Below are 24,696 nucleotides of genomic sequence, written 5' to 3' on the forward strand. Positions count from 1 at the left end.
TTACATGTTAATTTAAGTGAAAAAGTTTTACATTCATAAGTTTTAGGTTTTTAAGAAATAACCGTTTTCAACTCCTAGAATGCATCCTTATTTTACCCTTTTCAGTGGTTTTATGTTTTTTTTTTCTTAAAGTTGAAACCTCTGGTTATAGTCTGTTTATATCATTTTTTCACAAAAAGCCTATCTTCACTTTTAAATATTCGAATAATTTCAATATTAGTTACATCACTAACTATTTGATATAATAAAATTATGAAAATGATTGCATCAATTCTAGCTCCCCTTCCCAATTAGCAACTCTTCCATATGCTCACAATTTACCAATTACCGAAACATTAACGATCCAGTAAAAAAGTTGGTAAAAAAAGAGATACCAATATCCAGTCCGGAACACGTCATCCCGATAACGTCCCGCGGATGCGTATTAGCCGGAACAAAACAGATGAAAATCGTCAACCTGGTTTCCAGATTTCCAGTTGTTTTCCACCCTTTGGCTGCGATGGAGTCGAAATGGAGTCTCTTATCACTGCTCAGCGCATATCTGATGGCAGTTTCACTAGCTCTGCCTTCCTCCCTGGTCGAGGAAATCAAGAAGAGCGAAACGAAAAGCAACAAGGGTGAGTACTATTAGCCTGTTTTTTATAATTTTTTTTGTTACCCTGGAAAATTAAACGCCACACCGATTTTGGCTCGCCTACTTCGAAGCAACAAGTTTTCCGCATCGTTTTGTGAATGGAAAGAAAGTGGGTGGTTGTGGTTTTGTTAGTTTCGATTTATGCAGGGAGATTGCGTAGGCGTAGGTCGTTGTAATTTTTTTGTGACAAAGGTATAATCTTGAGTGGGAAACGGCGAAAAAGGTCGTAAAAACGTATAGGGGCGTGTCAAAGGTTGAAGGCTTAAATCGTAAAGAAAGAATACGTGATTCTTAATGGTAAGCCTTAAATCCAAGGTGTGCTTCAAATCGAAAAAGGTTATATAAATATAGTACCAGTTTTTGAGATACAGGGTGTTGAAATAAAAGAACTGCTCGTAAAAGAGAATGGGACAGTAAAATGTTTGCTCTTTTTTCAGCAGTTGTTTTTTCAAATCGATTTAAACTTTTTTAACGATTAAAACATATTTTCTTACTCGTTCTGATTCTGAAGTGACATTTTGTTAATCCCACTTTGCTTCGTAAGAAAGAATCTTAAAAGAAGTAGTAATAGTTACTCCAATTTTGAAATTTTGCAAGAAATTTTACTGGCGAAAATGTGCGAAAAAAATGTGGATTGGATTATTAAATAAATAGGGTGCTCCTTTATCTAATACCATACTTTTCTAATTACTAAACATGCTCAGATTTATGATAAAACATATATTTTTGTTTTGTTTTTTGGATCATCCTGTATAACGCAGTTAATACGTTTTTACTTAAATGAGGTAATTTTCAGTGTTATCTTGTTGATGACTGAAAAGAGTCCGAAAGTCTATTTTCAAGACTTAATTGGTGTACAACTCAATTTTCTGGACTGAAACAAGTCTAGAATTCAATTACACATTGGAAACATCCAGATTAAATTTTCGGTCTAATTCTTGTTAAAAAATTATTTTTCAAGAGAAATAGCATATCATTTAGTGCAAAATTTTGTTACTTTCATTTATGAAGAATCTGAAACTTGACTTGGTTGAAGAGTTTTTAAGAAGGCTTCCAGGTAGCGCTTTTGACTATTGAAAGACAGAAAGAAGTCTTCTGGTTTTCACTTGACTACTGAAAGACAGTGAGAACTTTCCTGTTTTCAATCAAAAGCTTTCTAGCCACAATTTGACAATTTTACCCAGTCAAATGCTTACAGTGTTAATATTACAACTCAAGAATTTTTAAGAAGGCTTCCAAGCAGTGCTTTTGACTATTGAAAGACAGAAAGAAGTATTCTGTTTTTCACTTGACTACTGAAAGACAGTGAGAACTTTCCTGTCTTCAATTAAAAGCTTTCTAGCCACAATTTGACAATTTTACCCAGTCAAATGCTTACAGTGTTAATATTACAACTCAAGGGTTTTTAAGAAGGCTTCCAAGCAGTGCTTTTGACTATTGAAAGACAGAAAGAAGTCTTTTGGTTTTCACTTGACTACTGAAAGACAGTTAGAACCTTCCTGCTAGCCTTCCTGTCTTGAACCAAAAGCTTCCTAGCCACAATTTGATAGTTTTACCTATTCAAATGCTTACAGTGTTAATATTACAACTCAAGAGTCTTTAAGAAGGCTTCCAGGCAGCGCTTTTGACTATTGAAAGGCAGAAATAAGTCTTCTGGTTTTTACTTGACTACTGAAAGACAGTGAGAACCTTCCTGCTCGTCTTCCTGTCTTCAATCAAAAGCTTTCTAGCCACAATTTGACAATTTTACCTATTCAGATGCTTATACAGTGTTAGTATGACAACTCAAGAGGTTTTAAGAAGGTTTCGAGGCAGCGCTTTTGACTATTGAAAGACAGAAAGAAGTATTCTGTTTTTCACTTGACTACTGAAAGACAGTGAGAACTTTCCTGTCTTCAATTAAAAGCTTTCTAGCCACAATTTGACAATTTTACCTATTCATGCTTACAGTGTTAATATGACAACTCAAGAGTTTTAAGAAGGCTTCGAGGCAGCGTTTTTGACTATTGAAAGACAGTGAGAACCTTCCTGCTCGCCTTCCTGTCTTCAATCAGAAAATCTAGGACAAACTTATTTAGAGTGTTTTTAACCACATGAATACGACCTTTGACATGATTCAAAAACACAAGTTTGGGCGTTTTCAATTTATGTATGCATTTTTCCTGAAAAAAGTTGGTATATGGAAATTATGGAAATTGGTGTCGTAACACATTTTTATCTTCACCTTCTAAAATATTAGACTAGATTATATACCCCCCTAAATAAGTCAAATTATAGACAATCAATAAAATTAACAAAGAAATTGTTTAAAATCAATCAGAAAGAATGAACGTAAATTGAAAATTAAGTTAATAAAGGTGAAAACGTAGTAATATTAAATTATTAAACGTTAAGGTTGTTTACTACTGGATACATTATTATTTGTATCCTTATTGAAATATTAACATTTCAAATATCTAACTTTCGTTTCTCGTTCATTTATTTATAATTTTCTAAAGCTTTTTACTAACAAAATTTAGGCACAACTTATGCTTGCCCTTATTTGATCTAAACTTCAAACGGTTCTGGTAAAAATAGATTTAATGAAAGTGCTCGACAGATTTATGATCAGGATAGGTATTCATTGAAATATAACATTATTAGTAGGTTGCAAGTGTCTATTTGAAAGTCTTAAGTAACTATTTAGTTAACAAGTTTATTTCTGAAAGACTCTACAGTGTGTCTCAACGATGGAGTAAGAAGTATTTTTTTTTTTGCTCAAAAAAAAAAAATAGGAAAAAAATGTTAAAGACATTGAAATGCATGGTTTCAAAAATTATTTTTGAATATACAGGAGTTATACACAAAGTTTGAGAAATATAAATAAAAAGTTCTGTATTGTAATTGTTTAACAGAACATCCTTCTTTTTTATTATCTATTTTTATATTCTGTAACTTTTTGCTTAATCAATTTGGTAGAGAGAAAATAGTTATTTATGCAACAAGTGCAAAAAAGGACTTTTTGCATGGGTTGCATGCACTAAAAATCATTAAAAAATGAAAACATAGTACAAAAAAGTAAAACTTTTTGAACTAAAAATCATTTAAAAAAGTTTACTTTTTTCTTTGATAATTATACCTAACGAGTAAAACAGGCAATAATGCTTTTTGTTGACTCTTTTACTCCAGTTTTCTGCATATACGATTACAGGCAAAAGCTTTTATAAAAACATACTATTCTCTTATCTTCTGGGAATTAAAGGTTTACCTAGTAATACAGTTTATCAGTGCTCAGTTCCCGTAAAATAAAAAATGATTAGGGTAGATAGTAACAACAAGCTTTATAGAGCAAACAGCAAATTTATACAAAATTGTCTTTCTGTTCAGTACCGTGTCAAGAAAATCGATCTGTTCATTATTTAATAATATATGTATTATAAAACGAGTGTATAATGACAGGACTTCTCACGGGTCACTGTGAGATGAGAAGACACATGCACATTCTGGGTCTGTCACAGGATCCGGAATGTCGCTTGTTTCTGGAAGACGAGGAAATTCCGATACACGTTCTCACGCAGTGCCCGGCACTTGCAACGATCAGAAAAAAGCTTTGGGGTAAGAGTCAACCCCTTAAATATTCAAGGTACCTGGCCAAGGAGGCTTTGCCGCTTTGTCAGAGCCACGGTACTGGAGGGGTACTAGCTTGTGATGGGTCACAATGGGCCTTGCTAGCGGCCTAAGTGTCTTCTCCGAAAGGAGCCCATCTAACAATATCATCAATATCATGCAACCGAATTCTAATGTTAAAGTTTAATAGAGTGTTTACCGTGTCTATCTCATTTTAACTTATTCTGATAAAATACGCTTCTTGTTTTTCTTTTCATTAACATTATTTTGTTAATTTTTTTTCGTTATAACTGAAACCTTTCAAGGTGCGAGAGATTTATCTGTGCCATCGTCCGGGAAAATCCTACGAGGTTTAATAAAACTACCCTGGAGACAATACTTCAAATTAACTCTGGTCAGGCATTAAGCCGTTCAGGTTGTTTGGTCTCTTTATTGGAACTATAAACCTTATTGGGACTTACGAGTCTGGAATAGTTAAGATAAAGGGAACGTGAATTTAATATTTACACCTCAAAGTTTTTACGCCACGGTAAAATAAAAATACAATTTATCATTAAATTTATATTGTTTGTTACAGTGAAACGAGCTCAATCAGATTTGAACGCACCTGAAAATATCGGCAGAATGAGCTACTTTAACGATAAACCAACTTCGGCTATAAAAAGAGGTAAGTTATTAACAAATTAATCATACTGGAACAATCCATATTCAGCTAATTTCCTATCAAAAAATTCGTTGCTAACTGGGTTAAGATTTTGCCACAAATTCCACTTAACTACTTTAGTATGTCTCTTTCTTAATTTAATAGAACTCATATGTTTACTGAAATCTATAGACCTTTTTATCTTTCGTCCTATCCAACTTCGATAAGTTGGGACTTCCGAAATGGTTTCTAAATGAGTTTTTTTGGTATTAAAATTCTTGTTAGTGTAATAGCTAAGTAGTTCCTCGTCACTTAGTCTGTGATTGTTGCTTTGACTCGGTCTAGTCCTCAACCTGCTTTGCATTAAAATCTTATCTTTTGTAGAGTTTGGTGGAACTGCAGTATTGTCGCACTGATTTTCAGAGTTTTCATTATCATCCAAATCGTCTTCACTTAGAAATCCTGTATTAAGTGGAGCAGGAAATAAACCAGAAAGACGTCTTTGACTGCGTCTCTTTCTAACTAAATTAGAACAATCTACTTCAAATAATTTAGTTGAAGTGTCAGTGATCAGAAATGCAGTGTTTAATTGATTTTCCTCTATGACTTTCATGTGAACTGTTTTAGTTTTCTTCCTTCCTCTTCTACCTTTAGTGGGTTGAGTTGCAGCATTTTTACTACAAGAATCAATGTTAAGTGTGTCAAAACACTCTACAAAAGCCACATTTAAATCTTCACATGGTTTTTCATAGATTCTTTTTGTTGATCTTCCTCTAAAAATTTTGCTTTAATTTCCATTTTGTGGAAGTTAACGTACAAACCTTTTACTTGGCGTAGGCGACGTAGACATAACACTTCCCTCGTCACTTACTTTAAAAGAAGCACCGGTTGATTTACTAATTTTGTGTCCTTTGGGCATAATTTGTGATTATATGACAGACAGTTTATTGATAAATTCTGTCAAAAGTCAGTTAAGGTAGTTTAATTGAGATGGAGCAGAATAGTTTATATACCACCTCAAAAGTTGTTATTAGATTAGAAGTCACGTTCTAACACTTTATGCTTTTACGACCAAACTTATTTGTGGGGGTAATAGAAGTTTTAAATCAAAATTGCCGACAATTTGTATGCAGTTTTTTTAACAGTGAAGTTATCTTTAATGAATGTAATGAATGAAAGTCATTTGAAATTTTTGCATTTTCAAAAAGTCCTTAACAATGTACTTGTTAATACCACTATTTTGATTCTAATTTATGTTTCCAAATGAACGTAAACATAAACTTAAATTTCAGAAAAAATCTATTAAATCTTTGCATTAACGTAATAGTTCATTCATTCATCAAAAACCATTAGTAACAAAAGTAAGTTAAATCAAACCGATCATTAGGGACGAATTACAAAGAAGCCGATCTGGGAGACTGGACTGGGGATTTCAACATGGATAACCTTCAATCTGACCTTTTTAACTCGCCCAATCTCCCTCTGGACGACAAGACTATTGCCGACTATGAAAAGGGTTACCGCTACGGAATAAACAGAGATAAATTGAATGAGGATATGGAGAACGCTGTGCTGAAAGGCGATTATTATGCTGATCCCTACAATCAATACAGGTATGTTTAGGATTAGTTCTGTACTATAATGACCTGAGCGGGTTTCAGTTAATTTGGCGCAGTGCAATTTCAATATAATTGGCAAACTGATCGAACGTATTGTGACGCTCTTTTGTTGGGGATGCAAATGAAATACCCCTTTTGACACTAGTCTGATTGTAATTGCCTCGGGCGCCACCTGGTTTCAAATAACCGCGAAGCGTAAACCAGGAAAACGCTCCGTCTACCGGGGTAACTTTTAAGACAGTCGAAGAAGGAAAGCGGGCGCTAAGGTTTTGCAAGGCTGACAGGCCCAATGAAAGACAAAAATTAATTTACAAGCTCACCGGGTCGTGTTTTCAAACAAACTGAACAGAAATTAACACTCTGAAACACTTAACCAAAATTATGACTACGGACCTACGGTGGTTAACGAACAGAACCAATCGGAAAAACAAAAGTCGGAACCCTAACGGTATCTTAAATCTTGAACGGAAACAACAGCAAGTGTAAAAATGAGAGAGAGCGTGTAACTTTGTTTTAAGTGATCAATTTCAACCTAAAGCGTGTAAGTCGGGACGCGGGTGACAAAGCAGTTAAACGTACCAATAAAAACGGTCAAATAAAAGGTGTACACGTTAACGGTGCCCACGGCAGCTGTCCTGGCGGTCAAGAACAGGAGAAATGCGGGTGCTAACTACGGTATACTAATTACTGGGGAAAATCCGTCGGGTCAATACGAGTCCAAACGACGGCTAACTACGGTGTACTAACTACGGGGAAAAATCCGTCGGGTCAATACGAGTCCTAACGACGGCTAACTACGGTGTACTAATTACTGGGAAAATCCGTCGGGTCAATACGAGTCCTAACGACGGCTAACTACGGTGTACTAATTACTGGGGAAAATCCGTCGGGTCAATACGAGTCCTAACGACGGCTAACTACGGTGTACTAATTACTGGGGAAAATCCGTCGGGTCAATACGAGTCCTAACGACGGCTAACTACGGTGTACTAATTACTGGGGAAAATCCGTCGGGTCAATACGAGTCCTAACGACGGCTAACTACGGTGTACTAATTACTGGGAAAATCCGTCGGGTCAATACGAGTCCTAACGACGGCTAACTACGGTGTACTAATTACTGGGGAAAATCCGTCGGGTCAATACGAGTCCTAACGACGGCTAACTACGGTGTACTAATTACTGGGAAAATCCGTCGGGTCAATACGAGTCCTAACGACGGCTAACTACGGCGTACTAATTACTGGGAAAATCCGTCGGGTCAATACGAGTCCTAACGACGGCTAACTACGGTATACTAACTACGGGGAAAATCAAAAGGAACGGTCAGGTATTGCGGTATAGGCCCAGAACAGATGCCGTACCGGTACACGTGGTTGAATGGTACTTACTGCTGGTCGGGTCTCGTGTCGGAGCAGGCTGGCTGGTTCGGTCGCTGACCGCAGGTGGAAGAGGCCGTTTTCCACGTGCAGGCCAGTTTTATTTCCTGCAATCTCCCACTCACCTACGTACCATGTATGGGGGACCGGAACCGCGCGCACTGCCACACACTGGGTGCCGGCAGGACGCCTTTGCAGGTTAACTGCGGTACTATAGCCGCTGAACATTCGGCCGCGCAAAACTTATTAGCCACGTAATTATCAATTAGCGGTTTTCCGCGACACATCGCTATGACCCTAACGAAAAGTAACCGACGTCCCGAACCAAAACTGACAAGAACGGAGAAAATCCGACTGTTGGAACCTTAGCAATTAAAACGAGGATTCCGGTTGATCGATTCAATTAAGAAAACGGTAAAAACTTAGTAACTTCGTTACACACCCCCTCCTCGTACGGAAAAAAAAAAAACGTTTACTCCTTTTTTTTTTAAACAAAACTTTTCAAAACAGACGGCTCTACCTTAAAACTACCCGGCAACTCGAGAAAACAAAAACTTAACGGCTTAACTCTAACGCTACGGTTAACAATAGAATCACAAAAATAAATCACAGACTCGATACAATAAAAAAATAAAAATCACAGATCCTACAACAGTACAAAAATAAATTTTCAACCCGGAGCAAACAACTCCCCTTAACCTAACTTAACCTAAATCGCGGAACCCGCACACCTCTGCCCGCACACCGCATACCCCCCTCACTCACGGTCGGAATCCTCCTGAACGGCCCGCCTACCAACGCTGCCCCATCGATCAGGCGACGCCCGGTGAACTTGCCGGGAACTTCGGACCTGGCTTCTGGAGGTTCGGACTTGGCCCGAGAAACGGGAACGGAATGTTTCCCGACCCAAATCACACTGAACTCCGCGAGAAACCAGACGGTCGCGCTCCGGAACAATCCGCGGCGGCGGAAGCATCTGCCGATCTTCTTCGGTAAACCAGCACGGGCAGTTCTTTGACAATCGGTCTAAGCCTCCACATCGGGAGCAAAATAAAATTGGCGGATGTGTACAGGCATTCCTGTGGTGGCCCTCTCTGCCGCACCTCCAACAGAGTTTTCGAGACCGAACGGGTAAGAACAACGGACCATCCGCTGGATTTTCCGGCGGTACAAACGGTACTGGGATATACGGCCGAGTAACTTCGATCTCGGAATACGGCGCCAACAGATCCTCAAGGGACCTCGAACGACTTTCCATCCCAGGACTAGGAGGTCGTCGACCCGCGGGGGGTGCGGTTACGGCTGCAGGCGCACTCGCTGGCACGTCGATGTCACGCATGGCGTCAAGCAAGTCAACCTCGTCCGTTGCCATTAACTCCAGCACTGGAGAGTCGGTCATTCCTTGCGAAGGAACATTAAGTACCAAAAAAAAACTGCGGAGCGGGATTGTTAGTCGGTAGCGGGGCGCAAGCAGAAGGTGAGCGACGGGCGAATAAACAAACGGACAAAAAAAAAACAAAACCCGGTTAGCGGGGCAGGGTCACGTGTAAGCGACGGCCATCCCGAGTCACGAGATGCCGTCGACAACGGCGTCCGGCCGAGTAACCTGGAGGCCGCAACAGCCGAAGCCTCGCCATCAATGACTCCGACCAATCCCTTGCGTTCGGGGTAGCGGCCACTTCTTCCGCTATGGCCTCCAAGTCCAACAGGGGACTCGATCCAGCGGGATCGAACGGGCCGGCCTCCGGACACTCATCCATCCCCGGTGACGTCGGGCGATTAACCGGAGTAGTTACCCCAGCTGCGGTGACGGCGGACGGCGGTGACTGAGCAAGGTCGACGACCACGTCCTCAATCGGTGAGGTAGTCGGTGCCCCAGGCCCCAGCATCCCAACGGGTGACTCCGCCATAGATAGTGATACTGGCGGAGGGCGGCAGGGTATCGGGACGAGCATGGGCATTGCCCGGTAGGCACGGCGCGGAGGGTCTGGGAATAGCTCGTCAGCATGGGCCGCTGCCCACTCCAACCGAGCGAGGTTATCGCCCAGGTCAGGCCTATTATAATATCCCGTTCTGGCCGGCCTCAGGACTAGATCTGAGATCACGTGGATCCGTCCCCTCGGTCGGGATTCGGTAGCGAGTCTCTCCGCCGTCGGGTTTCGGTCCACGGGTCCCCGAAACGGCGCCCCAAGTGCCCGCGCTTCCTGCCGTATTTGCGACATTCTTTGCAGCGTGGAGCTTCTTTGCGCGTCGCAATGGGTGCGCACGCACACTGCCGCCGAGTCGGGAGGCGCCGCAAATGGAGGCTCTCCCGGCAAACGTTGCCGAGACTTCGGTATCCGTTTTCTTTCAGTCATCTAGAATAACGGCTACGGTCGGTACGGTAACAAGTACGGCTTTCGTTACGGTTGCTAACGGTTGTCACCCGCCCCAACTCACAGCGTGGTTTACACGCGGGCTTCATTAAATTCGGCCCCGTCATGCGCCGCTTTTAAGTCTTTAACATGAATACGGCGCAGAATTTTACCGGTGCAGCTTTTAATGTCATACACCACCGGAGAAAGAACCCTAACCACGGTGTAGGGCCCTGAAAACTTAGGCGCTAGCTTCGAGGCAAAACCTCGGACCGCTGAGGACAAGGGGTTTTCACGCCGATAAACCTGATCTCCCACATGACACCGCCACTCTCTTCTCCGCAAATTATAATGCCGGCTTTGAGTGGTGAACGCCCGACCCAGATTTAAACGGACCAGCTCATAAATATCATTGAGCTGTTTGAGCCGGTTGCTGTGCTCCCCAATATCGGCGTGCTGGGGTTCCCCTAACGGCTCGGCGCCGTCGGGTTCCGGTCTGACAGAACGGAATAAAGCTTTTGGTGGCTCTAACTCCCGACCAAAATTCAAGTAAGCCGGCGTGTATCCGGTAGAGTCATGTTGCGACGTGTTAACGGCGAACAGCAAATCGGGGAGCAGTACGTCCCACTTACGGTGATCCCCTTCGCAAAACTGGGCGATCATGGTTTTGAGGGTCTTATTAGCTCGCTCAACGGGGTTGGCCTGGGGCGTATACGGTGGAGTTAGCCGGTGAGCAATGCCCAACTCCGCAAGCAATTGTTTAAACGGTTGGCCGGTAAACTGCGTGCCATTATCGGACAAAACGGTTCGTGGGCACCCAAATCTCGTTATAACTTCGTCGTACAGAGCTTGGCTTACAGCTCTAGCCGTTGCTTTCCTAATTGCTCGACATTGTACCCACTTAGTAAATCGGTCTTGAAACACTACCAAGTAATTGTTCCCTTTTGCGGAACGGGGGTAACGGGCCAACTAAATCGGTACAGACGGTTTCCCAGGGGCGGTTATTTCGTGACGGTTGCATGTACCCAGGCGGTGCTTGTTGCGATACTTTATACCGCTGACAAGAAGGACAATTGCGGACGTAATTTGCAATATCCCGCATCATTCCCGGCCAATAATAGTGCTGAGCTATACGGACGGTGGTTTTTGCAATCCCAAAATGCCCGGCGGCCGGCTCATCGTGGTTTTGCCGAAGAATGGCCGCCCTAGCGGTCTTAGGGACGCAAAGTTTCCACGAACTGGCAGACTCTGCAGACGTGACTTCGTTTAAATCCCAAAAATGGCGGTAGAGACGGTTTTCTTTAATACAGTAGTCAGGGAAATTTTTGGGATTTGCTTCGACCGCCGCCATTTTAGCGCTATACCAGGAGCACGGTTCAAAATTTTCGATCAGCGCTATGGATTCGGGTGGATCGCCAACCGAGTTGGACGGCACGGGGTCCCGAGATAAAGCGTCAGCTACTTTATTCAGTATCCCCTTTCGGTACTTGATTTCGAAATCAAATTGTTGGAGATAGATACTCCAACGGGCTAATCGGCCAGATGGGCTTTTTAGAGAATGCAACCAACGTAAGGACTGGTGATCCGTCACCACGGTTAAAACGGTAGCCTTCAAGGTACGGTCTCATTTTTTCGACTCCCCATACTATTGCCAAGCATTCTTTCTCGGTCACCGAAAACTTTCGTTCAGTAGCTGTCAACGTTCTGCTAGCATAAGCGATAATGTGATCGCCATTGGAATCATGCTGTATTAATGCAGCACCTAGCCCATGATCCGACGCGTCTGTTTGTAGTACAAACGGCCGGGAAAAATCTGGACAGGCCAAAATGGGGGCTTCGGTTAGGCACTTTTTCAGCTGCTCAAATGCATGCTGCTCGTCCGCTGACCAAGACCACTTCACTCCCTTCTTTAAAAGTCGGTTTAGAGGAGAAGCAATTTTGGAAAAGTCCTTGACAAAACGGCGGTACCAGGACGCAACACCGAGAAAACGGCGAACGCCTCTCACGTTGGTCGGAGCCGGCAGTTCCTGAATAGCCGACACTTTTTCTGGATCGGTACGGATACCACTGGACGTAACCAGGTGGCCCAGGTAACGGAGGGATTTCCGACCAAATTGACATTTATCCGGATTCAGGCGCAAGTTCGCAGCTCGGAGACGACGGAAAACCTCGGACAGATTGTCGAGATGTTGTTCAAAGGTTTCCCCAAGAACAATAATGTCGTCCAGATACGCAAAACAGTACGGATCCATATCGGGGCCGATGACTCTATCCATTAATCGTTGAAACGTGGCGGGAGCTGAGTGTAAACCAAATGGCATGACTTTGAATTGAAACAAGCCCATGCCCGGCACCGTGAATGCGGTAATTGGTTTGCTAGCTTCATCAAGAGCTACTTGCCAGTAACCCTGTTTCAAGTCAATACTGGATATATAACGGGCACGGCGGAGTTTGTCCAAGATTGCATTAATAAAAGGTAACGGGTATGCATCTTTTCGAGTAACGTCATTGACTTTTTGGAAGTCAATACAGAAACGGTGTTTACCATCCTTTTTACGGACAATTACCACAGGGGAACTCCACGGACTGGTTGACGGCTCAATAATACCGTCTTGCAACATCTGCTTTACCTCGGTATTAATAATCTCCTGCATACGAGGATTGCGAGGGTGATAGCGTTGCTTAATCGGCTCGATTTGCTCCAAATGAATGGTATGTGTGGTTAGTGGAGTTACGCCTCTAATTCGGTCAAACTTTGGAAGTTCGGTGTTTAAAAACTGTTGCAGTCTGGCATTTTCGGTTTCGGTTAACGTTAGAGGCTCCGGCGGTTCAATGGTGTTGACTGGACTAATCTTTTTCGGTTTGCGGACTGGTCTGGGGCTAACTATTCGTACAGCCCTTGTCTGCAAATTTACTTGAAAAGGATGTTTTCCTAGTAAGTCCATACCAAGTACGATAAATACGGTTAACCCTGGTAAATAGTGCAACACCTCCGTTACAGTCGGGTAGCCCTCAAAATTCAGTTTGACCCTGAAAGCCTCGGTAATATCCACCTTACTGCCATTTGCAACTTTAGCGTTCTCAACAGTTGGACGGAGAGGTGGGCAATCGTGCCTAAGACATAACTGTCGTACCACGGCCCCTACGTATGAACGGGCGGCACCAGTGTCTACTAATGCCATAAATTCTGTGTCAAACATTTTGACAGAAATGTGGGGTCGATTGTCAGTGGTCAGGAAAGCATTCAGGGCGGTGACTGCTGGTATATCAGCAACAGATGGCACTGGGAAGGTCGGTACGGTAACGTTTGGTGTTGCGGTCGGAAGAACGTAGTCTTTGGTGCCAGAATCGTTAACCAACGTCTCAGTCGGTACAGGGTAACTGGTAGTAACGTTAGGTACTTTAGTAACTGGTGTAACGTCACGCTTATGTCTACTAACAGTCGGTACGGTACTACTAGGCACAGAAACGGTCGGTACGGTAATGTAAACTTTGTCGGCGGCATACTTGGGTACGGTATAACAGGTGACAGGAACAGGTGGTATGGTATAACAGGTGACAGGAACAGGTGGTACGGTATGACAGGTGACAGGAACAGGTGGTACGGTATGACCGGTGCCAGGAACAGGCAGTACGGTATGACAGGTGCCAGGAACAGGCAGTACGTTATGACAGGTGACAGGAACAGGTGGTACGGTATGACAGGTGACAGGAACAGGTGGTACGGTATGACCGGTGCTAGGAACAGGCAGTACGGTACGACAGGTGACAGGAACAGTTGGTACGGTATGACAGGTGACAGGAACAGGTGGTACGGTATGACAGGTGACAGGAACAGGTGGTACGGTATGACCGGTGCCAGGAACAGGCAGTACGGTAGGACAGGTGACAGAAACAGGTGGTACGGTATGACAGGTGACAGGAACAGGTGGTACGGTATGACAGGTAACAGGAACAGGTGGTGCGGGATGACAGGTGACAGGAACAGGTGGTACGGTAAAGTTAACTGGAGTAACGGTCGGTACTGGGTCTAACGGCTGAACGGTATTTACAAGGGACGGCTGACAGGCGGTAACGGTCAAAACAGGGTGGGTCGAGGCGGTCACGTCGGGCGGTTGTGCTTTCCTCGCATTATCACAACGCCCTTTTAGTTTTCCGGCCGTGCACAATCACAATGCCGAGACTGTACACCTGGTTTCCCACATCTGGAGCAGAACAGACGGGACGGACGCGTACATTCTGTACGGAAATGCCCGGTCTCTCCACATCGCCAACACATTCCTCCAGGATTGCCCACGGGAGCACCTTGACGGTTTTCAGTACGGGGTGAGTGTCGAGGTGACCTGTTGTGCGTTGTATTGAGGGACTGGTTGTTGTGAGTCGGTCGATTCCCCTCATTTGGTCGTGGGCGGCCCGGTACGGTAACCCGTGTCTCGGGTACTTGACGTGACTTTATGGTCGGTTCCTGATTACTATTCACTCTAGTAAACTCAGGTTGAGGGCGGTAACTACATGCCTCTGCCTGCCTTACCTCCTCTAAGAGGCGTTCGGTCTCACGGGCTTTCTGTGACAGAGTTAACACGTCGTAAAAGTCGGTCGGCCGCACCATCTGTCTTAATTGTGGTGTCATATTACGGTACAACCAACGTAACTCCTGTTCGGGTGTAATACTCCCATGCCGGCGGATCATAGTTTGTAAGTCTGTAAAGTACAGACTGACAGATTCCCCTTGTTTTTGCAATCTGCGGCTTATCTGCGCCTCAAGATCATCATAGTAATCCAGAGGGTAATAAAAAGTACGGAAATCAGCCTCAAATTGCTGCCACGTCGCCCAACGATGCCGGTTGTTTCGGAACCACAGTAGCGCATTACCACGCAACACCATAGGTAATTGCGGCACTAGTAAGTCTGGGTGGATTTGGTTGGCGGCGCAAATTTCCATTAATTGCTCCAGGAAAGCAACAGGATCATCCCGTTCATCAAAATAGACTTTCCAGTCTTGAGCGCGAAAATACATGGGTGTTTGCCGGTGCAGGGTCGGCGTGGGTTCCAGCAGCCAAGGAAGTGGCTTTGTTAACGCCTCATTGGCCGTGGTCATGGGCGGCACCCAGGGATAAGTTACCGGTAAAGTCAGCGATAAAGGGGGGGCTCGGGAACCGTGAATCGGTCGTGTGGGGTGAGCGGAAGTGAACGTTACGGCGGTATTGCAACTGGGGATTGGGCGTGTAGTACCCCACGTCGATGGTGTTGTAAAAATGGGGGCGGTCGTCGTAAGAGACTCGGTAACTTTAACTACTACGGTAGTCGGGGGTACCGTTACTGTGGTAGCGGTCGGTTCGGTATTTACTGCAGGAAAAGTAAACGGTGCAGTTCTGACTATCGGGGTTGATTCCCCACCCATTAAGCAGGCAATTAAGCGCTTCCTTAATACCTCCGTGGTGCCACTGGTGTCTAATCCAATCTTGGATAGTTCAACGATCAACGCGTCTTTCCTGAGCTGGCAAACGTACGCAATTTTGGAGTCCATCGGTTCGGTGCCGCCTGAGAAGGTGGCTGCACTGGTGGCGGCGGTGACGGTTAACGGTAAACTATCTTTTTGATCGGTATCCATGACAACCCAGGCCACACGGTATAGTTAAACTCGGGTAAAAAAAAAACAAAGCCGGACTGGTTAAAGACAAATTTTTTTTAGTGAATCGCAAAGCGGGGATGAAGCTCGGTTAGTACAGTTATCCTAAGCTATTAACCACAACAAAGTTACACGTTTATATTAACAGGGGAAAAAAAAAAAACAAAACGGTTAATTGAAACACTGTCAGTTCAAAACTCAAAACGTAGTCCCTGCTCGGGCGCCAAATTTGTGACGCTCTTTTGTTGGGGATGCAAATGAAATACCCCTTTTGACACTAGTCTGATTGTAATTGCCTCGGGCGCCACCTGGTTTCAAATAACCGCGAAGCGTAAACCAGGAAAACGCTCCGTCTACCGGGGTAACTTTTAAGACAGTCGAAGAAGGAAAGCGGGCGCTAAGGTTTTGCAAGGCTGACAGGCCCAATGAAAGACAAAAATTAATTTACAAGCTCACCGGGTCGTGTTTTCAAACAAACTGAACAGAAATTAACACTCTGAAACACTTAACCAAAATTATGACTACGGACCTACGGTGGTTAACGAACAGAACCAATCGGAAAAACAAAAGTCGGAACCCTAACGGTATCTTAAATCTTGAACGGAAACAACAGCAAGTGTAAAAATGAGAGAGAGCGTGTAACTTTGTTTTAAGTGATCAATTTCAACCTAAAGCGTGTAAGTCGGGACGCGGGTGACAAAGCAGTTAAACGTACCAATAAAAACGGTCAAATAAAAGGTGTACACGTTAACGGTGCCCACGGCAGCTGTCCTGGCGGTCAAGAACAGGAGAAATGCGGGTGCTAACTACGGTATACTAATTACTGGGGAAAATCCGTCGGGTCAATACGAGTCCAAACGACGGCTAACTACGGTGTACTAACTACGGGGAAAAATCCGTCGGGTCAATACGAGTCCTAACGACGGCTAACTACGGTGTACTAATTACTGGGAAAATCCGTCGGGTCAATACGAGTCCTAACGACGGCTAACTACGGTGTACTAATTACTGGGGAAAATCCGTCGGGTCAATACGAGTCCTAACGACGGCTAACTACGGTGTACTAATTACTGGGGAAAATCCGTCGGGTCAATACGAGTCCTAACGACGGCTAACTACGGTGTACTAATTACTGGGGAAAATCCGTCGGGTCAATACGAGTCCTAACGACGGCTAACTACGGTGTACTAATTACTGGGAAAATCCGTCGGGTCAATACGAGTCCTAACGACGGCTAACTACGGCGTACTAATTACTGGGAAAATCCGTCGGGTCAATACGAGTCCTAACGACGGCTAACTACGGTATACTAACTACGGGGAAAATCAAAAGGAACGGTCAGGTATTGCGGTATAGGCCCAGAACAGATGCCGTACCGGTACACGTGGTTGAATGGTACTTACTGCTGGTCGGGTCTCGTGTCGGAGCAGGCTGGCTGGTTCGGTCGCTGACCGCAGGTGGAAGAGGCCGTTTTCCACGTGCAGGCCAGTTTTATTTCCTGCAATCTCCCACTCACCTACGTACCATGTATGGGGGACCGGAACCGCGCGCACTGCCACACACTGGGTGCCGGCAGGACGCCTTTGCAGGTTAACTGCGGTACTATAGCCGCTGAACATTCGGCCGCGCAAAACTTATTAGCCACGTAATTATCAATTAGCGGTTTTCCGCGACACATCGCTATGACCCTAACGAAAAGTAACCGACGTCCCGAACCAAAACTGACAAGAACGGAGAAAATCCGACTGTTGGAACCTTAGCAATTAAAACGAGGATTCCGGTTGATCGATTCAATTAAGAAAACGGTAAAAACTTAGTAACTTCGTTACAGTATAGTTGGACTACCCACAAATTGAGCTTTTTAAGACATTTCAGTTGAGTGATGTTAAGCCTGGTTCTCATAAACTCTCGCCTCACACTGGAAAGAACTAAAAAATCTAAATTGCAAGTCGAATTTGACGCCCTCTAGCGGCCAACTGATTTACCCTATAAATCAAAGTTTGTCATACTGTTGGAAAGACCATTTTATTAGCTATCCATAGACGTATGCAAGTCTGTACAATGTGCTGCAAATAAGCGTGTTAATTAAGATTGAATGAAAGGGTGTACCAAAAATGTTCAAAATCCAAATTTGACGCCCTCTTGCGCCCGAACGGTTGCCCTACCTTTGGAAATTATTTATGTTTGAATAGTATAAGTTAAGCAAAAATGGATCTCAAACACTCAAACGTGTCATACTTTTGGAAAGCTCATTTCCTTAGCTATTCATAAAGCTATAAAAGTCTATACTTCTTCTTCTTTCAACAGCCTTTCATGATCTACTCCTGGACATAGGACTTCCCTTCCATGTCCCATGCTTTCTTGTTCTGCGCCATCTGATATTCTATCTAATATCATCAGCCAACGGTTTTGCGGTCTACCATCACTTTTTTACGTAGACGCTTTCTCCACCTGGACTTGCCTAGAGCGCTATATATGACCATCCCAGCTCCACTTCATTAGAACTATTCTTGCTATGACAAGACTTATTCCCACCATCATTCGTTCAATGGTGCCCATGTTTGATTTTCTTTACCCAAATTATTAGTGTCTCCCAAACAAACATATTCTTCACATTTTTCTATGACGTGATATTCAAGAAGTTTAGCAGCATTTTCAATTTTAGTCATATTTTTTCTCTTGCTCATGTTTACGGTTAATCTTATTTTGTTTTATTTCATCTTGAAAAATTCCATCATGTCCTGCAATTCTCCAACATTTTAACTTATGAGAACCACATTCTACTACCGTTCTACGAAATCAAACGATTTGTTATATCAACAAAAGCAAGGTGAAGTGGTTCGTTAAATTCATTGCATTCTTCTATCAATGATGAATTCAACAATGATTTATAAAAATAAATTTAGAAAATGTTTCAAATATTATACTATTCAACGAAATTTAAGTGTAAATACAGTTCAGGATCCTCTTGAGTATTTCTCGTTAAATTATTCTAATTCCAATATTTCCATTTTAGATACTATGGAGACCGCAGACGTCGCAGGGATGTTTCCGGGACCAAACCGAGGTAATAAATCCCCTTTATTAGTTACGGACCCCATGGGGTAAAATTATCTTCTGAAATCTTAAAAGCACATAATTTATATTGGCCCTTACAAAACCAATTAAGACCAATTAGCAAACCATGCAGCAAGGCTTTTAACTGCTCCGCAAGGGGCCGTTGGAATGTTTATCGATCACGCAGAAGACAAATTGAACCGGCAACAGGTCTGGAAAGATAAACAACTTTCAGTTCGAGGGTAGTTTTATCCTTTTATTGGACAGAAGTTTTATTACTGTTGAAAGGAGGTCCCAAATTTAAAGATTAATTAATATTTTTATTAAATTCCGAGATTAATTTTGATAATTTTTGTCTCAATACGATCGAGACAATAATGTCGAGGGATAAACTATTTTCTAGAGAGTAATAAAAATTTTAGAGTATATTATACAGTGTTTTTATAAATAAGTGTCACAAAAGATAACTAATGTAGATTTCTTAAGAAAAAATTAATTATTCTCTCTGCGCTTTAATTTTCTAGATACTTACAGGGTGTTCATTTTTTTCAACACTATTGAAAGCTACTTTTTTGCACTTATCTCGAATTTATTAGACGTTTCAGTGGTGAATATTTAAGGTATTATTTCTCCTCACTTTTATGCCACTGGCAAAATTCGCAATTTGGAAACAGAATTTGAACCAGCAATGAATTTTATCAGAAAATTGTACCCAAAAAGAGTCGAGAAGGTTCGAGGAAAATAGCTTGTTAAGAACAGAAACATGAATTTTGCTTACGTTTTGAACATCCTATTTGTACCTACTGCAAAAACTGGTTGAATTTTAACGAACGTTTTAGACACGATAGGATTTTTTGAATAAATGAGATCAGAGTAAAAGAATTATACTTTACTGAACACAAAAAATGCTGTCAAATATCAAAATACTTGTCTCCCTACCAAGAGCAAATCTGCTCATGTTTCAGCATCTTTTAACATAGGGTGCCAAAAACTCCCAACAAATGACTGATCAAAATAATATTAAGGTATTTTCCATCACTCCAGCAAGTATGAATAGAAATAACCCAATAGAAACACTGTAACAAAATGAAAGGACAGCTGGGAAAATAACTGTAACAGGAAAATTTATTTCAATTTCGTATAAAACTGCCAGAAATGTGGCAAATTTGTACACCCAAAAAATTGGCATATTTATTTCGGTAAAAAATACCGATATATATAATATATTATCTATTTAAATTAAAATTTTATTGTATATAAATTTCGTTTGTTCCAACATTCAAAAAAATATGTTTTTTTAGTATGAAAAGGTTGCTAATTATACAGTCTGTCCAAAATTCGATGCTCACCATTGGGATCTCAGTTATTATCGAAGGTACAAAAATGTTTAAATTAAAAAAGTTTTAAAGAATTACATGGCTAAATCAAATCTCTTTTGAAAAATCAAAAAGCATTTTTTGTTTTGGAGATATTTGAACAAAATTGAAAAATGATGATTTTTTCTTTGGCCATTATTGTGCAAATTGTTTAGTCGATAGCTGTCAAACTAAAATAAATATTTGTATACCATGCGATACATAAAAAAATAGTGATTTTTTGGCCTATTAGATGATAATAAAATCAGATATGGCTTCCATAAGTAAAACAAAAGTTAGTGTCCTAACCTCAAAAATAAATAACGATAGAGCATTTTTGGGAAAACCAAATTATTCTTTAGAACAATGTCGAAGTTTACCGGCTCTCCAATAAACAGTTTGTAAAATAATGGCCATGTAATAAATCATCACTGTTCAGTTTTTTCGAAATTGAAAACAAAAAATAATAGAATATTTTTCAAAAAGATTTGAATTAGCCATATAATTCTTTAAAACTTTTCTAATTTAAACATTTCTGTTACTTTAATAATAACTGAGATCCCAATGGTGAGCATCGAATTTGGGACAGACTGTATATTTATGTGATATAATAACTATGTACTTTTTTTTTCAAAATAGAACATTTTCTTTCTGGTACCTATTACTGGTTGTTCCAACATATAATTAGGCTCGTGTTAATAAATATGTATTTCTAGAAAATAATAACATTAGATACTATGACATAGAAAAATTGTGCAGTGAAGATTGTAATTCATCAAAAATTAATTACTCTTCAGATTTAAGCTTGTCAAAATGTTCATTTGATGAAAATCAATCTAAGTGGAAAGTAATCATTTTTCAGAATATTCGGTTCACTGCTTTGCCCTTGTTAAGTCACTCAAAACCAACAATTTATTATATAAGACAAAGACAGACAATTTAATTAGAAACACTTGATAGATTCTTTTGAAAATCAACTGATCGGGAAATTACTTCGAGTTATCAAGCTTCGCGTCAAACCGAATTTATTATAATTTTAATAGGAAAAATCTTTACTGGATTGTGATTACAAATTTGTTAGTTACTTTAATCTTCTACCCATTAAGTAAAAAGGAAATTGGTTTTCAATCTATCCGGCTCTACTGCTCTATACAGGGTCGTCTACTTATAACATAAAACCACGTCTTCTGAGTTGACAAATAAGCTTTATTTTCTATACAGGTGTGGTAAAAGAGAAACAATCATAACGAGTTACTGGCAGAGAAACATTGATAATTGCATGTGTGAGACAAAAACAGTAGTAGGGTTAGGCACGCAAACCGTTCATTAAAAGTTTATTAGGATTCAATATTAATAGAAATTTGAAATTTTGGAATTACAAGAAATTTGATGAGTGCTTTGTTTTAAAAATATTTCTATGTCACTTCCGGAAGTTGATGTCAACTAGCTTGTTTTAATTGGAATACCCTGTATATTAATGTATTTTTGAATAGTCTTATCGAACGGTTTTCGAGATATTGACGTTTGAAAAATGACTCAGGTTTTCAAGTGTCATAACTCTTAACCAGAATGAGATAGAGCAAAACGGCTTCCATTTTCTTATCTGAACTTTTTGAGATTTATCATTTGGTAATATGTTTAATTTTGACAGGTGTCAAAAATTTTATACCATTAAAAAAATTGACACTTTATAGAAAGAACATGCAAGTCGTTTTGCTCTATCTTATTCAGATTAGGATGTATGACACTTCAAAAACTAAATATGCCATTTTTCAAAAGTCAATATTTCAAAAACCGTTCCAGATAGCTATAGGTTATGATACATCAAAAACATTTGAAATCGATAGGACTATTCAAAAATACAATAATATACAGGGTGTTCCGTTAAAAATAAGCAAATTGACATCTACTTCCGGTTAAACCGGAAGTGACAGAAAGATGAACATATTTTTAAAATATAGCACGAATTTATCTTACATCCAAAATTTCATATTTCTAATTATTTCCATAAATGGGTTTTTACTGTTTGGTCTGTTTTCAGCATTTACATATTTTTATTAATAAGCTATTCCTGCTTTTTTTTGTAAGTAATAAATAACGTTGACGTTTATTTAGGAAAAAAGAAAAATATTTTCTAATTATCGTTGAATTAAATCCCAAGTCAATTTAGAAAGAGGGCCATCATTTTCCAGTAAACGTACTAGAGTGTTGGCGTCAGTAAATAAACTCAGTAATTAAATCATCCAGCTGGAAAAAAACATCCCTGTTTATCCTGTCTTTTACGCTGTTTTTAAGTTAAGTGATTAGACGAGCGGTGATTTCTCTGGAGACTTGGAATGGCTTTTTGAAGCTCGTATCGTTTTTCCATGTTTTATAAATAATATATTATTTACTCCTACAGGGATAATTTGTTTATTCATTAGCAGTTTTCAGAACCGATAAGTATAGACAGCTAACTGAACTGATCTAAAAGAGCAATTACAGCTTTGGTTGCACTAGTCAGAAAAGGCGTATTTATCATAAAACGGTTGAAAAGTAATAACAAAGAAAAAACGGACAATTTATTCAAAAATTGTTAGTCAAAACTCAGCAAACTTTATGAACGTCTGATTCCCAATGTCCAATTTTTTGGTCTGCATGCTTCTACTTCGATAAATCCGATGCTATGGAGGTTTTATCGGAAAAATTCTTGGAACAGTCTAACCAATTGATTTTGGTTGAACGTTACTGAAATGACAGTGCGACAGCCAAAAAGTAAAAAGCCTAGACCTGACAGCATGGCCAAAAGGCTTTTCCTTCAAGTCAAACCTGTGTTTCCACAACTTTTACAGGGTGTGCCTCGTTTATTTTGATAGGTATCAAAAGAAAATTCTTTTGCCAAATTGTAGCCCAGAATGTCTTCTTTAAAATGACCTTTAGCTGTTCTAGTAACATCATTAAACCTATTTTGTATCATTTCACCAAAAATCCACAACTAACTACCTTCGTTTGTCAATTCTTAAGTGTAGCATGTTCGTATAATTTAGTTTAGTTTAATTTTTTTAAATCAGGCATAAACATGGAAAAGTTTAATATATTATAATAATTACTATTAAACTTTTTAGTCGTAGTTTTAGATTGGCCAAATTTCGTTCTCAGACTATAAGAATTTCATAGCCATACTATACTATCAACTATCACAGGTCTAAGCGAAGCGTGGACTTAACACCTGACGAAGTTTTGGAACTGTTGAATTTATATGAAAAGAACCAGCGTGCCCTACAAAAGTTGGATGTCTACGACAATATTGATGAGAACGATGATGAGGCTTGGTACTAATACTTCCAACTTCCGGAAACCTCCAGGTTAATAGCTATTTTTTAAGGTTAAATGGTCCAGTGTATCCTTATGGTACCGTGGATCGAATTCCTGACAACTACATGTACAACCACTTTAACCGCCAACCGGATTTCAAACCTCGTTGGGGAAATTTCGACGTTGGATCATCCAAAAAGAAAAGGTTAATAAAATAGTTTAGTTTATGTTTTAAAATATTGTTGCAAATTTTGATGCCTAGATTTGAAGGAGCAAAGAAAAGGACCAGCGATCCAACCAGAATGATCAGGTACATTAATGGACCCAATCAGAACGATTTCAATACGTTGTCCAACATACTGAACAATCAGAAAGACCCTAATCCTTTGGATCTACCCGTTTACCGCCGGTTAGTGTTGTAATTAATCACGCATTCAAATTATGTTATAAAAAATCAGAAACTACAATTTATTCTAATCAAAATAGAAATATAAGTCAATACATGTGTAGTTTATATTAGTAGATTATTTAGTGTAAAGAATGGAGTGGACCTACCAGTCACCAAACCTTTTAAAAATCTCAAAGGTAAAGTTTCTCCAGTCGAAAATTTGCCTTTACTTCAAATTGGAGCAAACTAAAACAATTTTTTTTGCATTTTCTAAAGTCCATTCCACATCTCTATTCCAAACTAATCGTATAATACCCAAAACATCTTCTTTGTAAGGTGTTTTACGTAAAATTTATCAACTTATAAGTGTTTAGAGTACTACTTAATCATATCCGAAAATGATATAGTCCAGTTTAGTCAGTCAGTCAGTGTTTTTCTTTATGATATATTTACACAAGTATCATAATCAGATCTTTAAATATTCCTAGTGATACGTAATATTTGTGCTATTGTATAATATATCTTATTTAATGTTCTTTTTGTTTGATTTGTGGTTTTCATTTTTCAATCGTGTATTCACTCAATAGACTCTTGAATGTAACGTTTTTTGTATTTACATTTGTTTGACACATAAGAATTAAAAGAAATTGAAAGAAAAATAGTCGCGATTGCTATTTAATATAAAAGCTTCTCGAAAAAACTTCTTGTTCGTATATTTTTTAAACTCTATTGGCAGATG

The 24,696-nt window shown here is 40.4% G+C and overlaps 2 protein-coding genes and 1 long non-coding RNA gene across 3 annotated transcripts; 1 reads left to right on the forward strand and 2 right to left on the reverse strand.

Moving 5' to 3' along the window:
• The first annotated feature begins 427 nt into the window (after positions 1-427).
• LOC145728970 (uncharacterized) lies at positions 428-24,492 on the forward strand. Its single transcript, XM_081979552.1, has 7 exons — positions 428-617; positions 4,818-4,907; positions 6,271-6,496; positions 18,880-18,930; positions 23,458-23,586; positions 23,640-23,774; positions 23,832-24,492. The coding sequence occupies exons 1-7, from the start codon at positions 443-445 to the stop codon at positions 23,989-23,991; spliced, it is 966 nt and encodes a 321-aa protein (XP_081835678.1). The 5' UTR covers positions 428-442; the 3' UTR covers positions 23,992-24,492.
• LOC145729047 (uncharacterized) lies at positions 4,787-6,210 on the reverse strand. Its single transcript, XR_014178244.1, has 2 exons — positions 5,705-6,210; positions 4,787-5,656 (listed from the first exon to the last, which is right to left on the reverse strand). It is a non-coding gene; the product is annotated as an uncharacterized LOC145729047 (long non-coding RNA).
• On the reverse strand, positions 6,617-17,687 carry LOC145728998 (uncharacterized). Its single transcript, XM_081979599.1, has 2 exons — positions 17,267-17,687; positions 6,617-9,281 (listed from the first exon to the last, which is right to left on the reverse strand). The coding sequence occupies exon 2, from the start codon at positions 9,277-9,279 to the stop codon at positions 8,638-8,640; it is 642 nt and encodes a 213-aa protein (XP_081835725.1). The 5' UTR covers positions 9,280-9,281; positions 17,267-17,687; the 3' UTR covers positions 6,617-8,637.
• Positions 24,493-24,696: the final 204 nt, after the last annotated feature.

Source organism: Ips typographus, linkage group LG1, assembly GCF_016097725.1.
Source record: "Ips typographus isolate SLU linkage group LG1, UJ_Ityp_2.0, whole genome shotgun sequence".
Taxonomy (NCBI): domain Eukaryota; kingdom Metazoa; phylum Arthropoda; class Insecta; order Coleoptera; family Curculionidae; genus Ips; species Ips typographus.